The sequence below is a fragment of the Tetrao urogallus genome (genome assembly GCF_951394365.1).
Source record: "Tetrao urogallus genome assembly, chromosome: 1".
NCBI lineage: Eukaryota > Metazoa > Chordata > Aves > Galliformes > Phasianidae > Tetrao > Tetrao urogallus.
The window spans coordinates 70727418-70748640 of NC_136813.1; the positions used below are offsets into that span (position 1 = coordinate 70727418).

A 21223-nucleotide genomic window follows, 5' to 3' on the forward strand; every position below is an offset into this window, starting at 1 on the left:
CTTCAAGACTCACCTTCATCAAAGCATCTCAACAAATTCTGTAATGACAAAATCACTTCCACACTGGGAAGTGCTTATCTAAAGCAAACTTTACCTAGATCAGTGTGTGGTTGAGGTATGTGATTGTAGAGAAAAGCAAATGCCTAGGAAGATGTTAAGTAGCAGGGAAAGCATACAGCAATAATTTCTCACCATACTCTCCCAGGCTCTAGCAGCTTACTGCTCTGGGACTTCCTGAGCCAAGAGGAAGTCTCTGAACTTCATTGTTTTCAGAGGTATTTTTTTTTAAATCAACAATATTCTGTGATTCACAATTCAAATATGTGTTGAATGAACAAACTCCATCTTTTGATTGATTGATTTCACACTCCTTCATCTTCACAAAGTAAACATACATCAAATTGTTGTATTCCCAATAAATATACAGGGAACAGGAAGAAGTTAAATGATTTCTCCAAAACTATAGTTAGTCAGAAATTGCTATCCACTGAACCCAGTTGAAGTGTTGACTTCCTAGCCAAAGATTAGGCAATCTTGGAGTGTTTTCTCAGGAAAATAGCTATGTGATGACAAAACAAAACAATCCAAGGAATAATGAGCAGATTTGCTCATTTGAGAAACGAAACAGTGCATGTATTTAATAATCATGAGCTATTATAGAAAATACCAAGAAATATTAGGTAACACCATTATAAGTCAAAGTTACCATATCAACTGGTGTTCCACCACTGTTTGCTGCCTTAGCCTTCACTGTACTAAGATCTATGCTCAGCAGCCTTGCAAACAGTCAGAGGGAAGATTTAAGCTGTATTTTTGACATAGGCTCTGTTGTCAAAAGGCATGTCATAGATATAAGGGTGGCTGCAGTGTTAACTAACTAATGGCCAGTTCAATACACTCTTCCAAGTGTGTGACTAATCTAGACAGCAGAACTGAGTCTTCATCCCTGCAACAAAAGCTTGATGACACAAGAGACAAATCCTGTCAATGAGAACTATAATTATGATACTGGGAATATTGCTTTGGATTTAAAATTTTAACTTTACGTCTTCCTAGGAAGTAAGTTTTTCTTTTGTTCTTGCCATACGAGTACCTTTATATTTAAAAGAATGCAGTTTGCAAAGAAACGACAAGGAAATAGAATTAGAAATGAGAATGTTTTCACTTACTGACAACGTTAGCTTGTCCGGTGAAGATGGTGTACTGAAGCTCGTAAGAGACCACACTGAACTCATCATCTGATGTCCAGTGGACAGTAATAGTATCATAAGAAGCTGTACAGAGCTCTTCTCGAATGGTGGGAGGGTTGGGAGCTGTGAGATACAACAGAAAAGGCTTACCAATACAATCAATAAAGTATTTCCATCTCACCTCAGATTAGGGCATGCATCTGACGTATAAATTTGCAGCAATACTATCCAACGATTTTTTCAAACCTTTTACTAATTCCAATAACGTCTTAAATTGTTAATAAACTGTTGCTAAGGAATTCTTACTATACATATAGCCATCTAAGAACTCATTTGAAAACACAAAAACAACTTGTATTGAACTAATTTTAAGATGCCATAGCAAAAATTACACGATGATGGTCACAGTAAACTGTTACTGAGTGTGCACAATTAATATGTTTGTTTTACTAGGTTTGTTTCTGATGATCAAACTAAAATTATCAAAGTTTAATTGATGTAAATATCAATAGGGAGAGTCAACAATCTTCATTGTTGACTTGAAAGCAGTGTTTGCTTGGCTTATCTTAACAGAGATTAGCTTAAGTGGTATTTAAGAAATAGAAATCTGGGAAAGACTCCATTTTTTCACACTCAATCTTCTCTCCATGTCTGTTTTTAGTTATTTATTAACTATCCCTTTTAATATAGATGCAAATGATTTCTGTTGGCTATACATTCACTATTTTTCAGTTTTATTCAAAAGTTCTTATCATAGCATCATGGCTATATAACTGCTACAGTTAAAATTCAATATCATTGCTAATTAAATAATTATAGAAACACATTTTAATAAAAAGTTGTCCCTCCATTTCATCTTTTTAAATCAACAAATAAGTTTGCTACAGTTTCTCTGTGTAGGAAACTCTGTAGTCTTCTTCCACATTAATGCACGGGTTTGATTTAAAGATCTGTTTCAAGACTAAAACTTGAAGCAAACCTCGTAGGTAAAAACTTTCCTGGTTTGCTCTTTCTATAAAGCCAAGCACCTATGTAAGAAAGAAATGAGTCTTTCTTTGGGCCTTCCTGCCTGCTTGTCTCAGTGGGAGCCTAATTCCTAATCATCTTCCCTATATGCCATCATCACGCAAAAAAATAATTCTTGCGCTTAATAGCATTCCTCGCAGCTGTCACAGAGTGAGGAAGGAGGGCACTCAAGCTGAAACAATCACAATATGTCTGAATTAAAGGAAAAGGAAGGCAACTCTGAATGGTATTTTTGCTGTCAGTTCTTTAACTTCTGTTAACTGCAAATAAAGGCCTCAAAAGAAAGTCAACCTGAAGGAATTCCTCCTTTTCTTTTGCAGCAACTTATTTTACTGAGATATCTATTTTGCCTTCCACTAAGAATTTTTATAGCTCATATTCCTGGTTTACTGATGTATGTTCCCAAGGATTAAAGTACAGATGCATTTGCAAGCAGCCTCTTTCAAGCAAAGGGCATAAGGAAATGTTCAAATGTGTTTCATGATATGACTGTGATGTGTGATGCTCTAAATCTTGTAGCATGGAAGCTTACCAGTGACTTTTCTTTTCTCAGCAGAGGAACCCTTGAGACAGATGGATATTAATAAAGAAAGAGAAAGAAATGAACTAAAGTAAGAACAGTCATCTCAGGAGGAGGATATCAACAGAAGGAGGATTTATTTGATAATCAACGGTTAGTAATGAACTAAAGTCTTCTCCAATCTTCTCCTGAACCTAACAGAACAAAACTGTATTTGCAAATGCACTTGTTGTTACTACAATATAGATAATAAATATTAACTTAGTGGAAAGCAACAATTGCCAACTGCTAAATGAATTGTAGACTGCATTTCAGTAGTATCGAAGTCTCTCTACTCCTTTGAAAATGACAGCCTTGATACTTTCTTTATATGCACACCTGGTTGGCCTTACTGAAGACTGGAGATTTATAGGCCTTCACATAACGAGAAGGACAAGAAATAAAAAAGAACCTGAACAAGACATTTTTTCTCTTTCTTTTTTTGATTAACCCACACACAATTGAGACCACACTGCATGAAACTCGGCTCTTCAACAACACTCATTTAATAAACTGCTCAGAATAAAACAAAACACACTTTCCCTGCAGACTGACAGGGAAATCTGCATGTAAACAGTAGTTTTAAATTTTCAAAATAATGTAGAAGTCAGATTGTAAAATACAATATCCCACAAGACATCCGCCTCTGAAGGGTGTGAGTTCATAAAGGGATTGGAGAAACTGGCCTTTAATCACTTATCCTCACCATTACATTTACCAGTAGTGCTACAGTGTTTGGTTGCCATCAGGGAAGCTCAACAGAGTTCAGAACAACCTCAAGACACCCGCATCTTTCCCATGGCCCTGACTAGGGCACACTCCATCACTGCCCAGGAATCAGGATTCTAGTACAGCAGAGCACAGCAAAGGAAAAGAAATCCTAATCAGTTCTGCCCAGTCACAGTGTTGCAAGACATACAGCCTCTTAATCCACTTCAGAAGCAGTGATCATCCAAGAGCACTTCCAGCCCCAGGTTGGATGTGGCTCTGGGTAGCCTGGTCCAGTGACTGACAACCCCGCCCACAGCAGGGGGGTTGAAATTAGATGATCTTTGAGGTCCTTTTCAACCCAGGCCATTCTACAATTCTATGATTTTAGGGCGAGAATGCAGTACTGACTCACAGTCATAACAAAAGCGAAGCTTGACAGCTGATGTTCTTAATACCATTGGACATTTGCAGCCTCCTGTCTGCAAACTGCTATCTAATGTCAGGGAGAGTTAAAAAAAAAAAACATGTGAAACTGCTATTGAACACCCCACATTTACAGTCTTGAGTAGTAAGGAAACCTGAAATCAGCAGCAGCAGACTTTGCAAGGCACAAAGAAAATTACAGCAGTTTAAAAAACTGCTTCCAAACATCTTTAATTCTTCTTGGTCATAGCATGGAAGTCTCCATAAGAGAACCAGGGCAGACATCTGGCGGTCTTTCCAGTCACCGCTTTAGTCACTCTGACTTTCATACACCTGCATTTCTGAATCAACATTCCCAGGAATGAAAGCTATTGCCAAAGGCTGCTTTAGTCCATTTGTGTGACTTCAACTCAAAAATGCACAGACATATTTAAATAGTCAGGAATCATGTCTGAGGTGCTTGAAAGGTAATCGCTAATCTGAGCAAAGCAGTTCTTTAAATTTACTCCTAGAAATAACAGAATGGTTATAGAACACAGAATGGTTTAAAGATCACCTGGTCTTAACCCACCTGCAATGTGCAGAGACACCTTCATTTAGAGCAGGTTGCTCTGACAAAAGGAATATTAATATCACTGGATATGGAAGTGAGGAAGCTGCTCTGAATCTCTCAGCTGTTAATTACTGCCTCCTTGATATATCATGATACCAGACTGAAACAATGTGAAAATAACTTGAAAGGCACAGTCACATCACATTGAATGTACTACTAACATGCCAGACATGAACTGGCAGCTAGAACTCAGCCAAACCACCATGTATGCGTGGTCTTTGGGAGGGGAACTCTGGGGGGGTCTTTGGGGACTTAAACTATTCATGAACAACTGAATGGAAAGAGATTATAACCAAAGGATGGGACTGGGTTGGTTGAAGAATGGCTTTACTCTTTTAATAGTAAAAGTAAGTTAGAAGGAAGGACAAGTTGCATGGGTTTCAAGAAGGAAACTGTTTCCACTTGAAAAAAATCCTGGCATACACCAGAAAACACATATTTGTTAGTGCAATTTTAACTAAAGTGATGGATGAAGAAAACGTATCATTGTTTCAGATGGGATTTCTGAAGCAGGGAAAAGTGCAAGATGAAAGGATAGATGTTGCTGCAACTGATTTCACAGCATTATAACATAAGAAAAGTATTTCTGATTCACAATGGATAAAAATGTTCCTACCTCAACAACACTATGCAGAGAATTTGCAAGTCACAGGCACTGGTATCTAGCTAGACACATGTTAAGGAAAAAATGAGTTCCAGATGAAAAGCCTGAGCAATTGGCAAGATAGAAAACTTTCAAAAGACATTCAGACTACAGATACCAAGGAAGAAACAGTCAGAGGAAGATTAAGGGTATTGTTTTACTATGCTGAGCTTGACATCTCAATGTTGAGCTGGCAACTTTCAGAGAGAGAGCAGAGATTTTTATCTGGATAGCAGAAGCTTTGGAATGACTGAAAGAAATAGCCTAGGAGGAAAGAAGGATTCAAGTTTCAATGTGCCACACAGAAAATGGCTTGGGAAGATGGAAGATGAAGAAGATCTGATGTATAGCACACTGGGGAAGAAACAAAGAAGAAAATCTCCAGAAGATACCTGTGGTCAACTGCTTTGAAAGCAACTGACGGCAGAGAGAATGAGGTTGGAATTGAAGCTTTGACATTTTGTTCAGAAGCAGTACAGATGTTAGACATAATGTAGGCATCCACTCCTAATGGGCAACAAAGATGTATTGCTAGGACTTGCAAATGGTCTTTATTTTACCTAACTGAAACATGATAAAAGGTAAAGCCCAATTCACTCTGTCACTCAGATTTCAACGTAAAATCTACAAAGATTGCATTCATCAATCTGAAAGGAGAAAATAACACAAATGTTCCTCTAGCATTTCTGAATAATAATAGAGAAGAATCAAGTGCATTTGACTTCAGGGTTATATATATATATACACATACACATACCCATTACATATACATAGATAATGCATTACACGTAGACGCATTTACATAAATATTTCTTAAGTCTGAATCAGTCACATTTTATGTTGAGTTAATTCAAACATGTTTTGGAATTCGGCATTCCAACCAGATGATATTCATTAATATGAAGAAAAATAGTAAAATATAGGGCCAGCTAAAAATGTTTTTCACTCAGCATCAAAGGCAAGGATGAAAACGGTAGATTAGTGTAAAGCAGCTTAACAGCTTGATATACTGCAATATATATATTTCTCCTTGACTGGATTGTGATAAATTTTTCAAGACTGTGAATGAGGTAGGAAGAAGGCACAGAAGGAGCAGAGCCAGTATGATGGGTCGCAAAAGGAATCCTTGTGGCACTGACTGAATACTGCAGCAAGACTGCCCTTCATTTTGGAACAGACACATCCTTCATTTTCTGCACTGCACAGCAATTAGACTGGTGATATTGACATGTGATGTGCGAAGAGATGAAGGTTGGGGGATGGGGGAACAGACTGCTAAATGCATTTCGTCTCAAATACCTTCAAATATCAAAACCATAATTATCTACTTTTGAATGAGACTTTCCAGCCTTTGTTTGGAGCTAATTAGGAGAAATAGGCACCTCCAGAATAGTCAGTTGTGTGGTATACCTGACTCAAAATGAGGCGGATTTTCCTCTTCTCTGACGATAAACAATTTGAGGCCAATTATTCTACAGGAGATTCTTAGGTTTGCGCAAATGAGTCTGGCATTTTTGTTAACCTTTCCTTTCATTTCCTTGTCTTTTTACAACCTTAGGGTGAGCCCTCAATTTTGGTGCAAAACTTCAACAGACATTGGGGGGAGAGGCAATGAGGGGAAAGCCAGACATCTTAACATTGAACAGGTAGCAACTGGACAAAAAAAAAAAAAAGTAGCAAGTAACTTTCACCAGATTTTTGAGTATTATCTACTTGAGTATCCTTCATACACTGATGGCATTCACAAGTTACACAGTGATAGAGAAATTTCTTGCAGAAAAACATTGCTCATTCAGATATGGTAAGATCTCCACAGATCTACTCTGCTACAACTCCGTGCACGCAGACAGCCTTGTTTCTCTTAGAAGTCATTTAATCATTTATTCCGCTTTAGATAAGCCAGAAATGAGCCCTCTGCATCCCAAAAGATTCCATGTTTGGCCACGAGGAGACTCCATGCTCCTGCATTCTTCTGAAATAGCAAGAGTACATTTCCTGCAATCTGGGCAAAGAGAATGGGCCCACGTAGAGTTTTCAAGTGCTTTTCTAACAGTGCTTTTTGTTTTTCCTTGCAAATTGTGACTATTAACAGAAGATTCTTAAAGACCTTGCAAAATGAAAACCCACGCCCTGTCTCCTCTGTTTTCAATTGAAATGGAATGAATTGTTCTAATTCTGGCACTGAAATTAAAACATCCTAAATTACAGCAATTTGTTTCTCTTTGTGAGTCATTATATACTCTGAGACTGCACATGACTCAGGCCATCAATAAGAATTCAATCCTGCAGGAGTCAACAGACCAAAGCTCTCAGCTAACTCTGCAGAGCAAACTGCATGCTCCCCAGCTCCAAACACAGCATGGTTCTCCGGTTATGTGATGGGGAAAAGGCACAGTTGCTACAAGAAAAAATTTTCCACTACTAAGCCCGCCATGCTGATAGCTTGAATAGCTTCTGGTTGCCCAGGACATCTGCCAGACTGCAATCTGCTGCAGCGAGAAGGCAGCCCTAAGGGATAGTGTAATTCTTGGCACATCTGCCTCCTGGGAAATAGCACTGGGTCCCTGCTCCCCTTCCTCTGACTTGGGGCTGTGATTTGGGCCACTCCAGGCTGAGCTCCAGCTGTTCATTTATTTCACTCTTCTGCTGTGACTTTTAACCATTTCTTACACTTTTACACTTATCCACATCCTGGTGGGGAAGCAGTGAGAGGAATGAGGATGACAGAAATACATCCCTGTTGTGGCTACCTGGGGCACTCAGGGGCTGCTTGGGGTAAAATGTAAAGGTTTAAATGAGAGAACAATGAAGAAAATCCTATCACTACTGCAGAGTGTTTTTTTTTTTAAATGAGAAATACATTAGTATATTGAGAAGAAAATTACCTGTAAGATAATCAAGGCATTCCAACAATTTCTTCTCCCTGGTAAAATCAAGTGCGAAAGTATCAAAAGTATCATTGAGATTAATTTCAGGAATTAGAACCTGGGAGGATGCAGTTGCCATGGAAACCCTGTAATGAAAAGAAAAGATCTTTTAGCACATCCAGAGACACAATAGCTTCTACAACAAAGTAGGATCTAATCATCACGATCACTATGAATTCTCCAAAAGCTTGACAAATATTTTACAAGTATTTTATTTATACTGGCTGTTAGGAGTTTCTCCTGCCACTTTTACTTTTGGAAGAAAAGTCTCCAGGAAACATCTCTTGGTACTTAGCTTTTGTCTAATGTGCAGTATTAGATAAGTTTTTTAATAAAATACAGACTGAGCAACAATATACTTATAACTGTTCCTGCCAGTCACCTCTGAACCAAAGTAGCACTAGCACAATTTTTATCTGTGTTCTAAGCAATTCTGACATATGCTGCATCTCTTCCAACCCCCTTTTTTCCTAGGCAGTTTCTTGCTACAGGCATTCCTTCACAGTGCTGTCTCAAGGGCTTGCTGCAGATCACCACACCTCCTCAGCTGTTCAGCACAGCAGACTGCTGTTAAATTCAAAAAGCACAGGGGAAGATAAAACCAATAGATGTCAGCACAGTTTATTTTGAAAAGCTTTTCTCTGCAAAGCATGTGTGCATACTTCCTTCAAACTAAAGGGTTTCCTTGCCTACCTCATTTCAGGAGCTACATCCACTTTTTGTTTGTCCACCAGCAAGAATGTTAAAAAATGAACTTTCAGAAGAAAGCTGCCAACAGGATCTATTTTTTGGATCCTCCAACTTGCCATCTTAAAACATTTGTTACTGCATAGCTGGATACTGGAAACGCATACAGAAAACTCAGGAGAGAATTCTTCAAGGTTATTAAACTTTGTGTTACACAACAGAAAATTGTTTTGGTTTGGAGGTGAACACAAAACCATGAGCACAATATACGTCCCTTATCTGTCAGTCACAAAGCGTCAGATCAAAATGTTTTGATCTCTTCAATTAACACTGTTGCAAACTGGAGCATTTCACTGTAGATGAGACTGAAGTAGTTCACCTGCAGTTGCGCTTTTAGATCTAGAGAGAAACAAGACACATGCTTCTTGTAGGGCCATACATTTCTTGTAGGGCAGACTCAGCCTGACTCACACCTCCAAAAAATCAGCAATAACCTTACTAAGAAACCAGCAAGCAGGTATGTAATGTGAAAAGTTTCTCTGAAGAAGACCTTATCATCAAGCTCTTTTGGGACAATAAAGAGAATGCACTGTGATTAAGCGTGTTAAAGTCAATTTCTGATGGTTCACCATTTCAAAGATCATTTTAGATTCAGAGAAATGAATTTTTTCTTGTACTTTCTGCTTGTTTCATCTGACACTGTACTTGGTTGGAGAGGGGTTTTCTAGGATAAATCCAGTTCACCCATTATAAATAACCCATTACATAAATCACTGTAGTGTGTATGATGCCTTTGCTATACATAGTTACCTGTTGTGCTTACAAAAGAGAATATTATACTACAATTACTTTGAAATATATGAAGAAATGTAACAAGCGTGGTTTCAGAAGACTGTTTCAGCTCCAGAAGTTCAGGACTCCGGTGAGAGTAGTCTGAGTGCAAATAAAACGTTGCTCACCACATATGAACTAGGAAACTTACTTGGGAAAAATAACTTTTTTTTTTTTTTTAAACTCTTTTTCTATTTGTAATTTGTCTGCAAGCACCTGCTGGTTTTCCTCCCGTTCTTATTCATTGCTTTAATGATTTTTTGTTTTGCAAGACGTTAACAGCCATCTCATTACAGATAAACAATCTCTGACAGCCAAGAACTAGATTTGATTGGGCACATATGTCAACTGGTCTCATTTCTGTTCTCTAAGCATCACTCCTGTGACTCTTGTATAATCAGTAGATATTAAAATGTTATAATCACAAGAGAGTTAGGCAAAACAGACTAGGACAATAAGGAGAATAAATGGAAGGCTTACCTACAGAAAGCATCAGAAGAAGGGATCTCCAGAAGAGACCCTTCCCTGCTGGTAGCGGGCTCTTAAATAGGTCTAGGAGGGGTGCAGCCAGGCTCCACCCCTTCCAGCAGCACAGGTGAATTGCCTTCACCTGTGCTCCTCTGGCGGACTCATGGCTTGCCTCAGGTGATCAATCAGGGGTTCAGGCTGTGACTCAGCAGTTCCCATACAGACTCTATTTATGATGCAAGTGTTCATTTCAACAAGTTCAAAATGGAGCTTTTCTGAATGTCCTCTGGTAGTCTGTTAGAAAGTTTTGTATCTCCCTACTGCTTATTCCATTGAATGCTGAATAAAGGTCCTACTCTCTCCTTCGGCATTTTCCTCACAGCACTCATGTATGTTCTGCAGTAGTTTTTTTATCAGCTTCACCCGGGAAAAATCAGTAGCACAATATATCATAGTGATAGAATACAAAATAGGATCCAAGTCTGACAGATCAAATTGAATCCACTGTCTTGCCTTGCCCTTCTCAGCAAAGTTTCTATTCTATCAACTTGTAATGGGAAACCCAGTGTTTCTGGTTTGTATATAAATTGATTAAAACAGCTTTGGTGAAAATAGATGTTCTAGGAATCTGCATACAGTGCTCTAGAGTAAGTGACTGGCTTAAAAGCAAGGAATGTCATGATCTGAACCAGGTCAAAATTGGCTGGACATTGTGAAGGTACAATGTGAACTCAAGATATTTTTTTAAAAAAAGCAAAATTAAAAAGCTGAATGAATTAAGATGCTTCATATTATCTTAATCATTGTCACAGGTACATGCTCCTTCTTTTTGTTTCTCTTGCTAATGGCTAAACAGCGGATAATTCCAAGTGAATTTCATCAGGAATCACTGTTGACATACAGTGGGAATGTTTTAGCCTTCACAGCATTTGCCCTGAAACTAGACTGAATTTTTTGACAGGACAGGTTCCTGAAAACACTAATTCCCTTGTCTTCGATATATCTGAAAAAGAGCAAGGATGCTAGAAGTAGCAGAAATTCTCTGCACCTAGGAACCCAGAACAGTAGCCTCCATAACTTCCAGACATTCAAGCTGTTGAACCCTTAAATATTTGAGTGGGCTACCTGAGATGTACATCACATGCTCTCAAAGCTACACAGTTTCATAGAATCAGAAAATAATGTCCTGAATTGGAAGGGACCAATAAGGGTCATCAGGCCCAATTCCTAGTTTTGTTACCTTGCTCCTTGCTGTTTTGTAAGACCATGTCAAATTTCTTCTAAGGGAACACACTTGCTCCCATATTTCTTTCTGAATCTATGAGCTTTTCTAAATGTTCTAATACTTATTTCACTCCCTTTCTTGACTATTTCTCTTTTCAAAGGGATGTTTTGATTTATCATTACAGCAAGGTCTTTCTTCGTCTGGTACAGCACAAAGTGGCGTTACTGGGGAACGAAGCAACTCATCCTTCCTTCTTTGACCACATTATCACAGTGGTGGGACAAAGCAACACAGTCACCTAACTGCCTGAAATTGAGGTTCTCCTGTTTATTGAGAGGAACATATTTACCTTTCGGTGATGTTTTTAGCAGTTTGTAGGAAGCGAGCGTGATCATTCTCCTTCAGCGACTGCTCAGCCTGAGAGATGAGGGACGTCGAGCGCTCAATGCACTGTTTGCAGTTTGCAATCTGCTGAGCCAGTTTTCTCAACCTCACCACCTTGTGCGGAAACATAAGAAAACAGTCACTTCTCTAAGGTCACAAATCACTATTACATTTGCACTTCTGAGGCAGAAGTGACATGGAAAGGGGGACCCAAGACAAATGGCCTCCCTGACAAGAGCTTCTTTCACACACAGTTTGATGGTGACTGCCTACCACTAGCCACAGAACATTTTAAATCAGGGGACAGGCACAGCCTTCATGCCTCAAAATTTTCCACGTGGAAAACAACAGAGGAGAGCCAAAACAAGCACAGCTGGCTTTCCTTCCAACAGAAGAAACGTCATTTCCTGGTACTTTCTGCTTATATGATAACTAAAGGGTATTTAGATAACCATTTTCCTGAAGTGAAGAGATCAGTCTCAACGGCAGCTTACAGATGGCATACTTTTTTCCATATTACTGAGGTAAATTTCATAAAAAAATCATCCGAAAATAAAATTTGAGAAAAAAAGATCGTTAATTTCTACCAACAATACGTCTGCCATTTTCATTACAAGCTCTTAGTCAAACAAGGTGGTTTTGGGGGGGTATTTTTAACAGGACAAAAGCACAGTAGTACTGAAGAGATTATTATTATTACTGAAAACATATGTGCTGGAGATAAACACAGTAGATGTGACTGTAATCACTAGCTGAAAGGTTAGGGAGGGGCACAGTCAATTCCCCATTTAAAGACAATGTTGGCTAACAAAATTAATAGTTCCTGAAAGGTCTGGGAGTCCTTCCCGTTGCTATCACACCAGGATTGCTGCTACTTCATAGTTTGAACGGGAGTAAGGAAAAGGAAGGAAATGAAATAATCTGAAGTTTAGAAAGGCATTAGGACTCAGTTACCAGAAAAAAATGAGGAAACTAATAAGTATGTGCATTAGCAAAAAAAGTGCAAACTTATAATCATGACAGAGTTCTAAATCTTGGGAATTACGGCATAAACTTTGAAGCTGTTGAATGTAATTTCAGATATAATTGTGACAGGAGTTATGACTTTCTAAGCAGAGATGAATGTATCTTAGTGCTCCTACATGACAATTAAAATCTGCTGGAAAAAAACATCTTTTGGAAAACTTTCAAAAAGAAATCACTGTCTAAACAATTTGTGTTCTGTAACATTGGTGTTTCTTTTAAGGGTAGAAGAAATAAAGATAAAAATGCAGGAAAAGCATACAGATTTTGAGATTGCCACTGATCTGATCAGGCTTTCTCCTCACAGTTCAAAGTGTTCAGGCACCCAATGCCTTGGAAACCCTTCCCTGAGTTCCCTCCAGTTTGTTCCAATGTCTTTCTGTGTTGGGACTCCAAACCTGGATACACTAACTAGATGGGGCTATTAAAGCGCTGAGCAAGGCAGAGAATCTCTTCCACTGATTTATGATTTACTGGTTGCGCTTTGTTGATATGGCTGGTGTTGGTGGTTTTATTACTGTTGACTTATGTTTAGAGTGTTACACATCTAGATGTACAGTTACACTGAGGAAGACTCAATAATTGAAGTACTTTCACAATTACTTATCCGAATAAGGGAACAGTATTTAGATCTCAGCTTTTCATTAATACACTGGGAGGTGGAGATAGATATCGGGAATGGGAATGGTTCAACTGATTGTACCAAGGATAAGAAAATACTTTTTCTAATTGTGCATTTAAGCAGAGATCACAATTTGGCTACACCAGTCTAACTAGAGAAAGGTACACTGCAGTAATTTCATTTAAGTATTAATAAAAAAAAAAAAAGAATGCATGAACTGATACAAATGTTACCTTGTGAACTTTTAGCATTTAGAGGACATGCCATGAGTTTCAAGGTCTACATATAAACAATTTTTTAAGTGTTTACTTTATTTTTCTTTAAAACTTAAAAAGACAACTGGTCATAAACATCTAAAGGAAGAGCGTCCCCTCCCTCTGTCCGTAGTGGCAGGAATGACCTCTGCACTAAAATTATCTTCTCTATTTAAGTGTTCTTCCTGCTAAGCGCTCAGTCAGGTTTTATAGGTTTTAGGTGATAAGTGAGATTAGCGAAGGAGCTGCACTCCATTGTAAGACTGGTATGTCTGAATGTGAAGTCCTGCAGTCTTAGCTAGAACTATATTTGAGTATTTCCATCGTTGTAGCCTTCACTATCATTTCCAAGAAAAATCTGCCATTCTTTCCCTTCCAGAAAGACTACAGAGAGAAGTCACTGCTTGCTTTAAAAGGTACCTGGAACTGAATTTCTGTGGTTTTTCAGATTTTCTGGCCATTAGAGAGCTCCCTGGACATGTAATCCTTAGCAAAGTTTCATGACTGTTAAGGTATTTACGTAATTGCTCAGAAAAGACTAGCCTGATTCTCACGTTAAGAGCAGATTAAGAACTAATCTTAATTGTCCATCTAGCTCAGCATCTCGTTTAAATAGGCCAGTAGTGGAAGCACCATCTAGGAAATAACACATTCTCAGAGGACTGACTCAGCCAGCAGCAATTTGTGGCTCATGGATGTCCTGAGCCTGAAGTGGCATTGCAGCATTTAATTTTGCAGTTTTGTTATTGTTATTGCTGTTTTTGTTCTCTGACTTTTCTTCAGTTTGTTTTTCTTTCATGAGTTAGTCCATAAGACTCTTGACTCCATGAATCTTTCACCATCTACAGCATTCTGAGGAAACACATTCCAGACCTAAACTGGTCTTCCATTGGTACCACTTTTTGATTAAACAAAGTAGAACAAGGAATGGGGTTATATTCTGATATCAGCAATATTCACATACATTTGGACATCAGAATACATGTTCACAAGCAATCAATTTTTAAAAAGTAACTAATGTAGCATAAATCCAAAATAAGGGAAAGACTTCTACTTCATTGAATGCACAGCTGGTCTCAATACATAGGGGAACACAGTTGAAACAATAATTCAAAAGGCCATCATTTCCATGTAGTAGGGAATTATATTTTGTTAACAGCATGGGGAAATTCAGGTTCTGTCACACAATGTAGAGGACCTACAGTTTCAAACATGTTTAAGTCAGCCCTTGCCTACAGGCTTTTCATTTCAAGTTAATTGGAATAGCTTGACAGCTGAATGAACCATTTAACCTGCTCTTGACTTTGTTCCTTTCCTGAGTCTTTCCCACACAAGAAGAGTTTATATTTGACTTCGTTATTTTAGCAGTTAAAGAGTAAACACCATGTACCAAGCAAATAAGAATGTTAATTCGACTCTAATATGGTTCTGAGTTAACAGGTAGCTAGCTCAATGTGTTGAAACTTGAATATCAGAGATTCTATTGCTCAGTATGTTTGCCATGAATAATCATCATAACTCAGTAATTAGAAATGTGTAGCAAATACTGTGGCACTTTGTGAAAGTGAAAATTTTGGAGATAGGCTGGTAGGCATATAGCAGAGGGAAGGAAGCATTTTATTATTATTTACCGACAGTGATATCATTTCAATGTTTATCCTTAAAAATTACAATTGTGTGTAGGAAGAGAAATGCTAAATAAAGTGTTTAAGTCTGACATCCTAACCTTAGCTGATTTCTTTCCTCTTTACATAAAAAAAGTAGCTGAAGAGCCCAGGACTACAGAGGGAGACTTACAAATTTTTAAGTACCTGAAGTCAAAAAGCTGTAAGCATAAAGAAGTAATGTTGTTTCCGTGGTATAAAGAAGAAAAGCTGTTACCTTTCCTTCCTTAATTTTGGTTCCAATTATTTGTCGTCTCTGTTGTATTATTTCAATAAGCTGGTCACATTCTTCCATCAGCTTGGTTTCTTGGCGAGATGCGTTCACCTACAAAGTAAACCATGTTGATCTTATTTCTAATTCAAGTGAGAAAAGCCTGTTCCTCTGATGACAGAGTGATGTCCTTTATGGCCGACAGTTGTTAGACATGAAAACTCTTCAGGAGGTGGAAAACAAATCACAGACTGAAGAATTAAATAGGGCTGCATGAATATTCATGCACGTAAGAGTACAAGTACTGGATGACACGTACCTCTAGTACAGTATCCCGCCTCCATTACCTGCTAATGCCAGCATCTGCTAGCAACACGTCTTAAGAAAGCCAAGCATGTTTGGTGCTTCCCAAGAATACTGCCTCATACTCTAACCAATTTCAGCCCAGAATCATCTTGAACTAGAAACAATTTTTACATCACTATTAATCCCCATAAGCGTTATCTTCTGTGGATCTACTAGATTACTGGTTTATCCACTTGTAGGGCTTATTCTCCACACTGAAGAGTCTGAGATGATTCAGTTTTTCTTCGCACAAAAGCCATTTCATACTTTCAACCATTCTTGTTTCCTTCTCTGAAACTTTGCCAGGTCTACCATCTCCTTTCTGGTATGAGAAACAGAACTATACTATATGCTCAAAGTGCAAACTATGGAGTTATACAGTGACAATGTATGTTCACTACTTTGGCTTCCTTGATTCCTAATGTTTGATTTGCTGAATTTAGCATTTGAAAACATAATAATTACTTTCAGTGTCCATGTAGTCTGTGAAAGATTCAAGTAACCAGAGATCCAAGTGACATTACTTAGTCATGTGTATGGAATGTCTTCTTTATCATTGCTAATTTGATGATAAATCAGAATATAATAACTGTGCTGATGCAGACATAATATGAGCTGCTGAAACTGCTGTTAGCACCAAAAAAAGCAACAAAGAATACTAGTTTTCTGTGGAAAATGTTGACTTTCTGTCAAAAAATAAGCAAACTTGAAATAGAAAAGTTTTGTTTTTCAGATGAAAATGCTTTGTTTCTGAATGAGACTGATTTCTTTCAATGGAAAGTTAACATTTTGTATGACAAGCAAAATGTACCTCCCCACCAGCAGTAGTACATATAGCTTAAATAAGCAGCTTAAGGAGAAATAAAAAAGGTGAAAAGTCCTAATCATATCTACAGTGGAGAAAAAATAGAAGGAGTGATTTCAGAATTGAGCTTCCATACTCACTTTGCAAAGAGGGTAAAGCAGCCCTCTGTCCTGGCCAGTTTCTCCTAGAACTACACTAATCACCTTTTCCATTGCACTAGTAGAGCTAGTGGTGAACCAGAACAGGGAACAGTTCCAGGTGAAAACTAACTCTATTTCCCCTCCTTGGTTATTTTTTTTCAGTCCAATCAACACTTTGATCTGTCTCAGCTTTCTTCTTTTTTCTTCCAACAATGTTTTTAAACATGCATTTACCTGTAAGCATATTATAGAGCTCATTAAGATTAAGCAAATGCCTACGTGTCCAAGTTTGGGCCAGGACCAATTTTATAAATACCTTCTAATATATAACACATTGTGTTATATACTCTGGGCAAAAAGGGGACTTGTTTACAAAGACCTGCTTCTATTAAGAATTTGGATTATCGTCCTCAAATCTTTATAAAGTTAAAATTTAGTTGCATATTTCATTGGTTTAAATATTAATTATGCTGTCAGGGTTAAAGAGAAAATAAATTCATTTCTGGAAGGGAATAGATGGTACTGAAAATTCTGAAGAATGCTGTGCGTAGCAGCTGAAGAAGTAGAAACCATGCAGTTTTAGGGTGCCTATTTATTTACTCACAACAGCAATGTCTTCCATCTGGCTTCCCGTTAGAGTCCATGAGTAGAGACAGACCATGGAACAGCTAACCCAAAGCCTCTGACAGTGCACACATCTCTCCACTGATGGCTTACGGAGAATCCAGAAATAATCAACCAAAATATCAGCCTCACTGAAGAGCCAAAATTGGGTTGTGTAGAAGTTGTCCTTCCAGCTCTACCACTTATCATCATCCCACCAGACCAGCTGCGTAACACCTCATCAAGCACTGTACTTTGGTGTGAACTTGTGCAGAGCTGTTTACAACAACGTGTCCAACACAAAATTCTCCCCTGCACCTATTTCACCCATTTCATTAGTGGACTGAAATTCCACCAGCGTGGTGAATCTCAAATGGGCTCAGTCGAAGGGCAACGATCCCATTCACTACACACGGATACAACTCTTTTTACTTCAATAACAAGGTTTGTTCATGCTTGTGCTGACTTTGGCATTGAATTACTGTAACATTTCACAGGATTTTTGAGTAGCTTCCACTCAAAGTGTTACTTCTATCACGACTTATATCATGAGTGTGTTTTGTATGGTAGACCTCAGTAGTATTTGGGGTGACTTTCATGATAGAGAGAGTTCAGAAAGGTTAAGTCAGCAGTGTTTCATTAATGCCCAGATGGTTTAAAAAATAAAGTACTAATTAAATTTTAAATTAAGAAACTCTAGACTAAGAAAAATGAAATGCTTGGAAGAAAACTTTGAATTTCTTACACACTGTCTGCAGACTTCTCTTTTTCCTTTGAAATCTGGAAAGTGTACTCATTTATAAACTTCATTTGAAGACATTTCCAATGTTATAGTTTGCATGAGCTTATTAAAACTGGAAGGAATATTTCCAAAACTATTTTATATGTCTGAGCCTTACATGAAAAAAGAAAACAACACTTAATTTGGGGGCTTTTCTCAAGCTGAAATACTCCTTAATCAAATTTTCAGCCTAGAAGGCCTCTGAATCAGTAATAACTTCATAGTTGAGCACATGCCTAATTTTAAATGCAGCATATTACCAATGGCCCTAAAGGGACTACTTGTGAGATTAACACTGAATATTGTTTACTTGTGTATTTCTGAGGAGTCATATGTCAGACCAAAGAGCCAGAGGCATGGAACAGGGCTCTGCTGTACAGGTGCTACAGAAATACCAGAATAAGACTTTGCCTTCTGCTTGAGTCCTTTGATGAACAGCAACCTTGACAATAACTTCCAGCTGGGACTGGCCAAGGAATGCAAGTTCTGTCTGATGAAAACATTTGAGGTTTTATGTTTTATATTTTTCCACATTAAAAACAAGCCCTCTTTCCAAAGAGTTCATTAAAAAAAGGACTCAGAGTGTCATTTGAAAAGTCCAGAGGCTGTGTCACTGACTTGGGTTGTGGGAGGCCCTGAATCATGCAGAGAACAGAAATTAATTCTGTGTATCCTCCATCCAGGATGAGTACCAGTTCCTAAATATAGGATTTTCATTGTCCAAGAGTTTATGCTAGACTTGGAGACAACTTTCTGTTGAAAATGTCACTGATATCAACGCATATCTTAGTTAGTTAGTTAGATATCTTAGTTTTGGCATTAGAACACTCCTTAGAAATCCATAACTATCGTAAATCTGAAGTATCTTTTTCTGTTGGTACCATTTTAAAAAACTTCTCTTCCATACAACAAAACTTTTAAAAACAGACTCAGAGTCCTTGTTAGGATTTAGTGAAGTTATGACATTTTCCACAACAAAATAAAAAGAAAGGACTTAGTTTAGTCCTTTTGCTTTCATGGGTAATGTATTTCTACTTCCCAAACATCTTATCATTTCAAACAGCTAAAAAAAAACAGTCAGAGATCTTTCCAGGTTTTCCAGACAGATGGATACGGTCTAATGGCCTAAGCCTCAAGGAGTGGGTGTTAAACAATAGAGAAATAGGGTTTCCTCGCTTCTCTGACAGGGAGCTGGAAACCACAAGCCCTCCTGACCCAAAGGGGAAAGCAGGCCAGCTGCTCCCAGATCCACAAGCTGAGAACTGCATTGGAAAGCATTCTACTCTATGTTGAGGCTTCCCAGGCTTTCATCTTCAGAGACCTGAGTTAAATTGCAGCTTAGGTCATATGAAAATGAAAATGGTGGTTTCAAAGTCCCTAGCAGATGTTTGGGAAATCACAAAAACTGTAACGCTGCTAGTGGTTAAAGGTTACAGGAAAGCTTCTACGGTTAATTCAAAGGCAAACAGAGTGCCATAGGACTAAATTCATGCTATGAAAGCTAATATACCAGAATCAAAAGATATTTCAGTATCTCAGCAGACGTTTTTTCCACAGGAGCAAAACTCCCCCTCTGGAATTCCTTATGGGTGAGGCAATTTTATCTGCAAGTGCAAATGCTTAAGTCTGTTGGCAAATAATCCCAAAATGACAAACAAAATAAGAGACTCTAAGAGGTTGCCTGCTTTTTTAAGACTGACTGGGATAAATTAATCAAAACCAGAGTAATTTTTATTCACTGATCCTCCATTAGTTGTGCAAACTGAAGTAAAGTAGGCTGTAGAAAAATCTCTGGAAAGTGAGGTATGTGTTTAGGTTTTAGCTTTCCTAAAATGGTCTGTGTTCCTCGAAATGCCATAGGCATGGCCATCCAGGTAAGCAAAGAATATCAGCTTTTCTTTGTGAGTGTGAGTTGATGGTTACATAATTACTATTTATGCATAAACAAAAATAAGAGGAAAAAAACCAAATTGCATTAATTCTGCTAAACAACCAATACTTTATTGCCACATATTTCTTTCTTTTTACATTTTAAGCCTGAATTCCTAGCCAGGAATTCTTTCCTTTCATATCCCCATTTGATAACACAGGTTGTTTCATTTACTTTTGTAGAGCAAAAACAACTCTTAGACTAAAGCTTTTTCAGATTTTATCAAGTCTAAAAGTAAAACTGATTTTATCTACTGTGACAAACAGTGCCTTTGGAAATATGTGATATTAATCAGCTTGCCATCTGAAGGGATCAACTACAACTGCTGTAGACTAAATTGGTGCAAGAGAAAGGAATGGCCATCTCCCATTTCAAGGTGCCAGAGGCTTTGTTTTTGTTTGCATTCTAAGTTTATCTCTAACCTGTGTCTAGAGGCAGTCTCAGAGCAGGTTAAACAAAGGTCAGCACAAAAGTACAGCAACTGATTCTGGCTACCTAGGAATTTGGTGAATGAAGAACTAATTAGGCAAGGAAAGCTATAGATAGCACTTCAAGTCGCACTGATAAGGATATCTTTCCCAATCTTGACTAAAAGTAAACCTTTTTAGAAGTCTGAAATACTCACATTACTCATTCAAACAGTAAAATTTTTGGTTTGTTCTTTTTTTTTTTTCCTTGCTGTGCTTTGAAGCAGATGGTTGAGAAAAACTAACCAGCAAGGATCCTAGCAGTCCTCCAGTGACATTTACAATCCCATCAGAGGAGCAAAGCAAAACAGAACCACGACAACACAGAAGTTTCACGGAAAGCAAACAAATTGTTTTTCATAAGATTTCCATTAAAAACATTAAACATCTTAAATTCAAATTGTCTGGAAAATTCTAATAAAGAACCTCTCCAGATACAGTGAGGCTGACAGATGACAGACTAGGCCTGCTTCAAGGAACCAAACACTATTTTTTATGAAACACAAATGCAGCATGATGCTGAATCTATAGTTAGACTTTTTCAGCATAGGAAAGCGCATTGGAGGGAAGATATTTACTGAGAGAAAAAATGCAGTTTCACAGCTGGGTTAAACTGCTCTGGGATCATACTGCCAAAAAGAAAAGTCTTTCCCCACTTTCCTTCAATGTGCAGAAGGTGGTGCAGCCACTT

The 21223-nt window shown here is 38.0% G+C and overlaps 1 protein-coding gene across 2 annotated transcripts in view; it reads right to left on the reverse strand.

Annotated features, from left to right (window-relative positions):
- The window catches only part of MID1 (midline 1), a gene marked incomplete at both ends in the record, with an annotated part of 89239 nt that overhangs the window by 12349 nt on the left and 55667 nt on the right, over positions 1–21223 (reverse strand). For both annotated transcript variants that reach the window (XM_079546994.1, XM_079546993.1), the window contains 4 exons: positions 1170–1313; positions 8051–8178; positions 11653–11801; positions 15468–15575. In XM_079546994.1, the coding sequence (XP_079403120.1) occupies positions 1170–1313; positions 8051–8178; positions 11653–11801; positions 15468–15575 (529 nt within the window). The remainder of the gene's footprint in view (positions 1–1169; positions 1314–8050; positions 8179–11652; positions 11802–15467; positions 15576–21223) is intronic.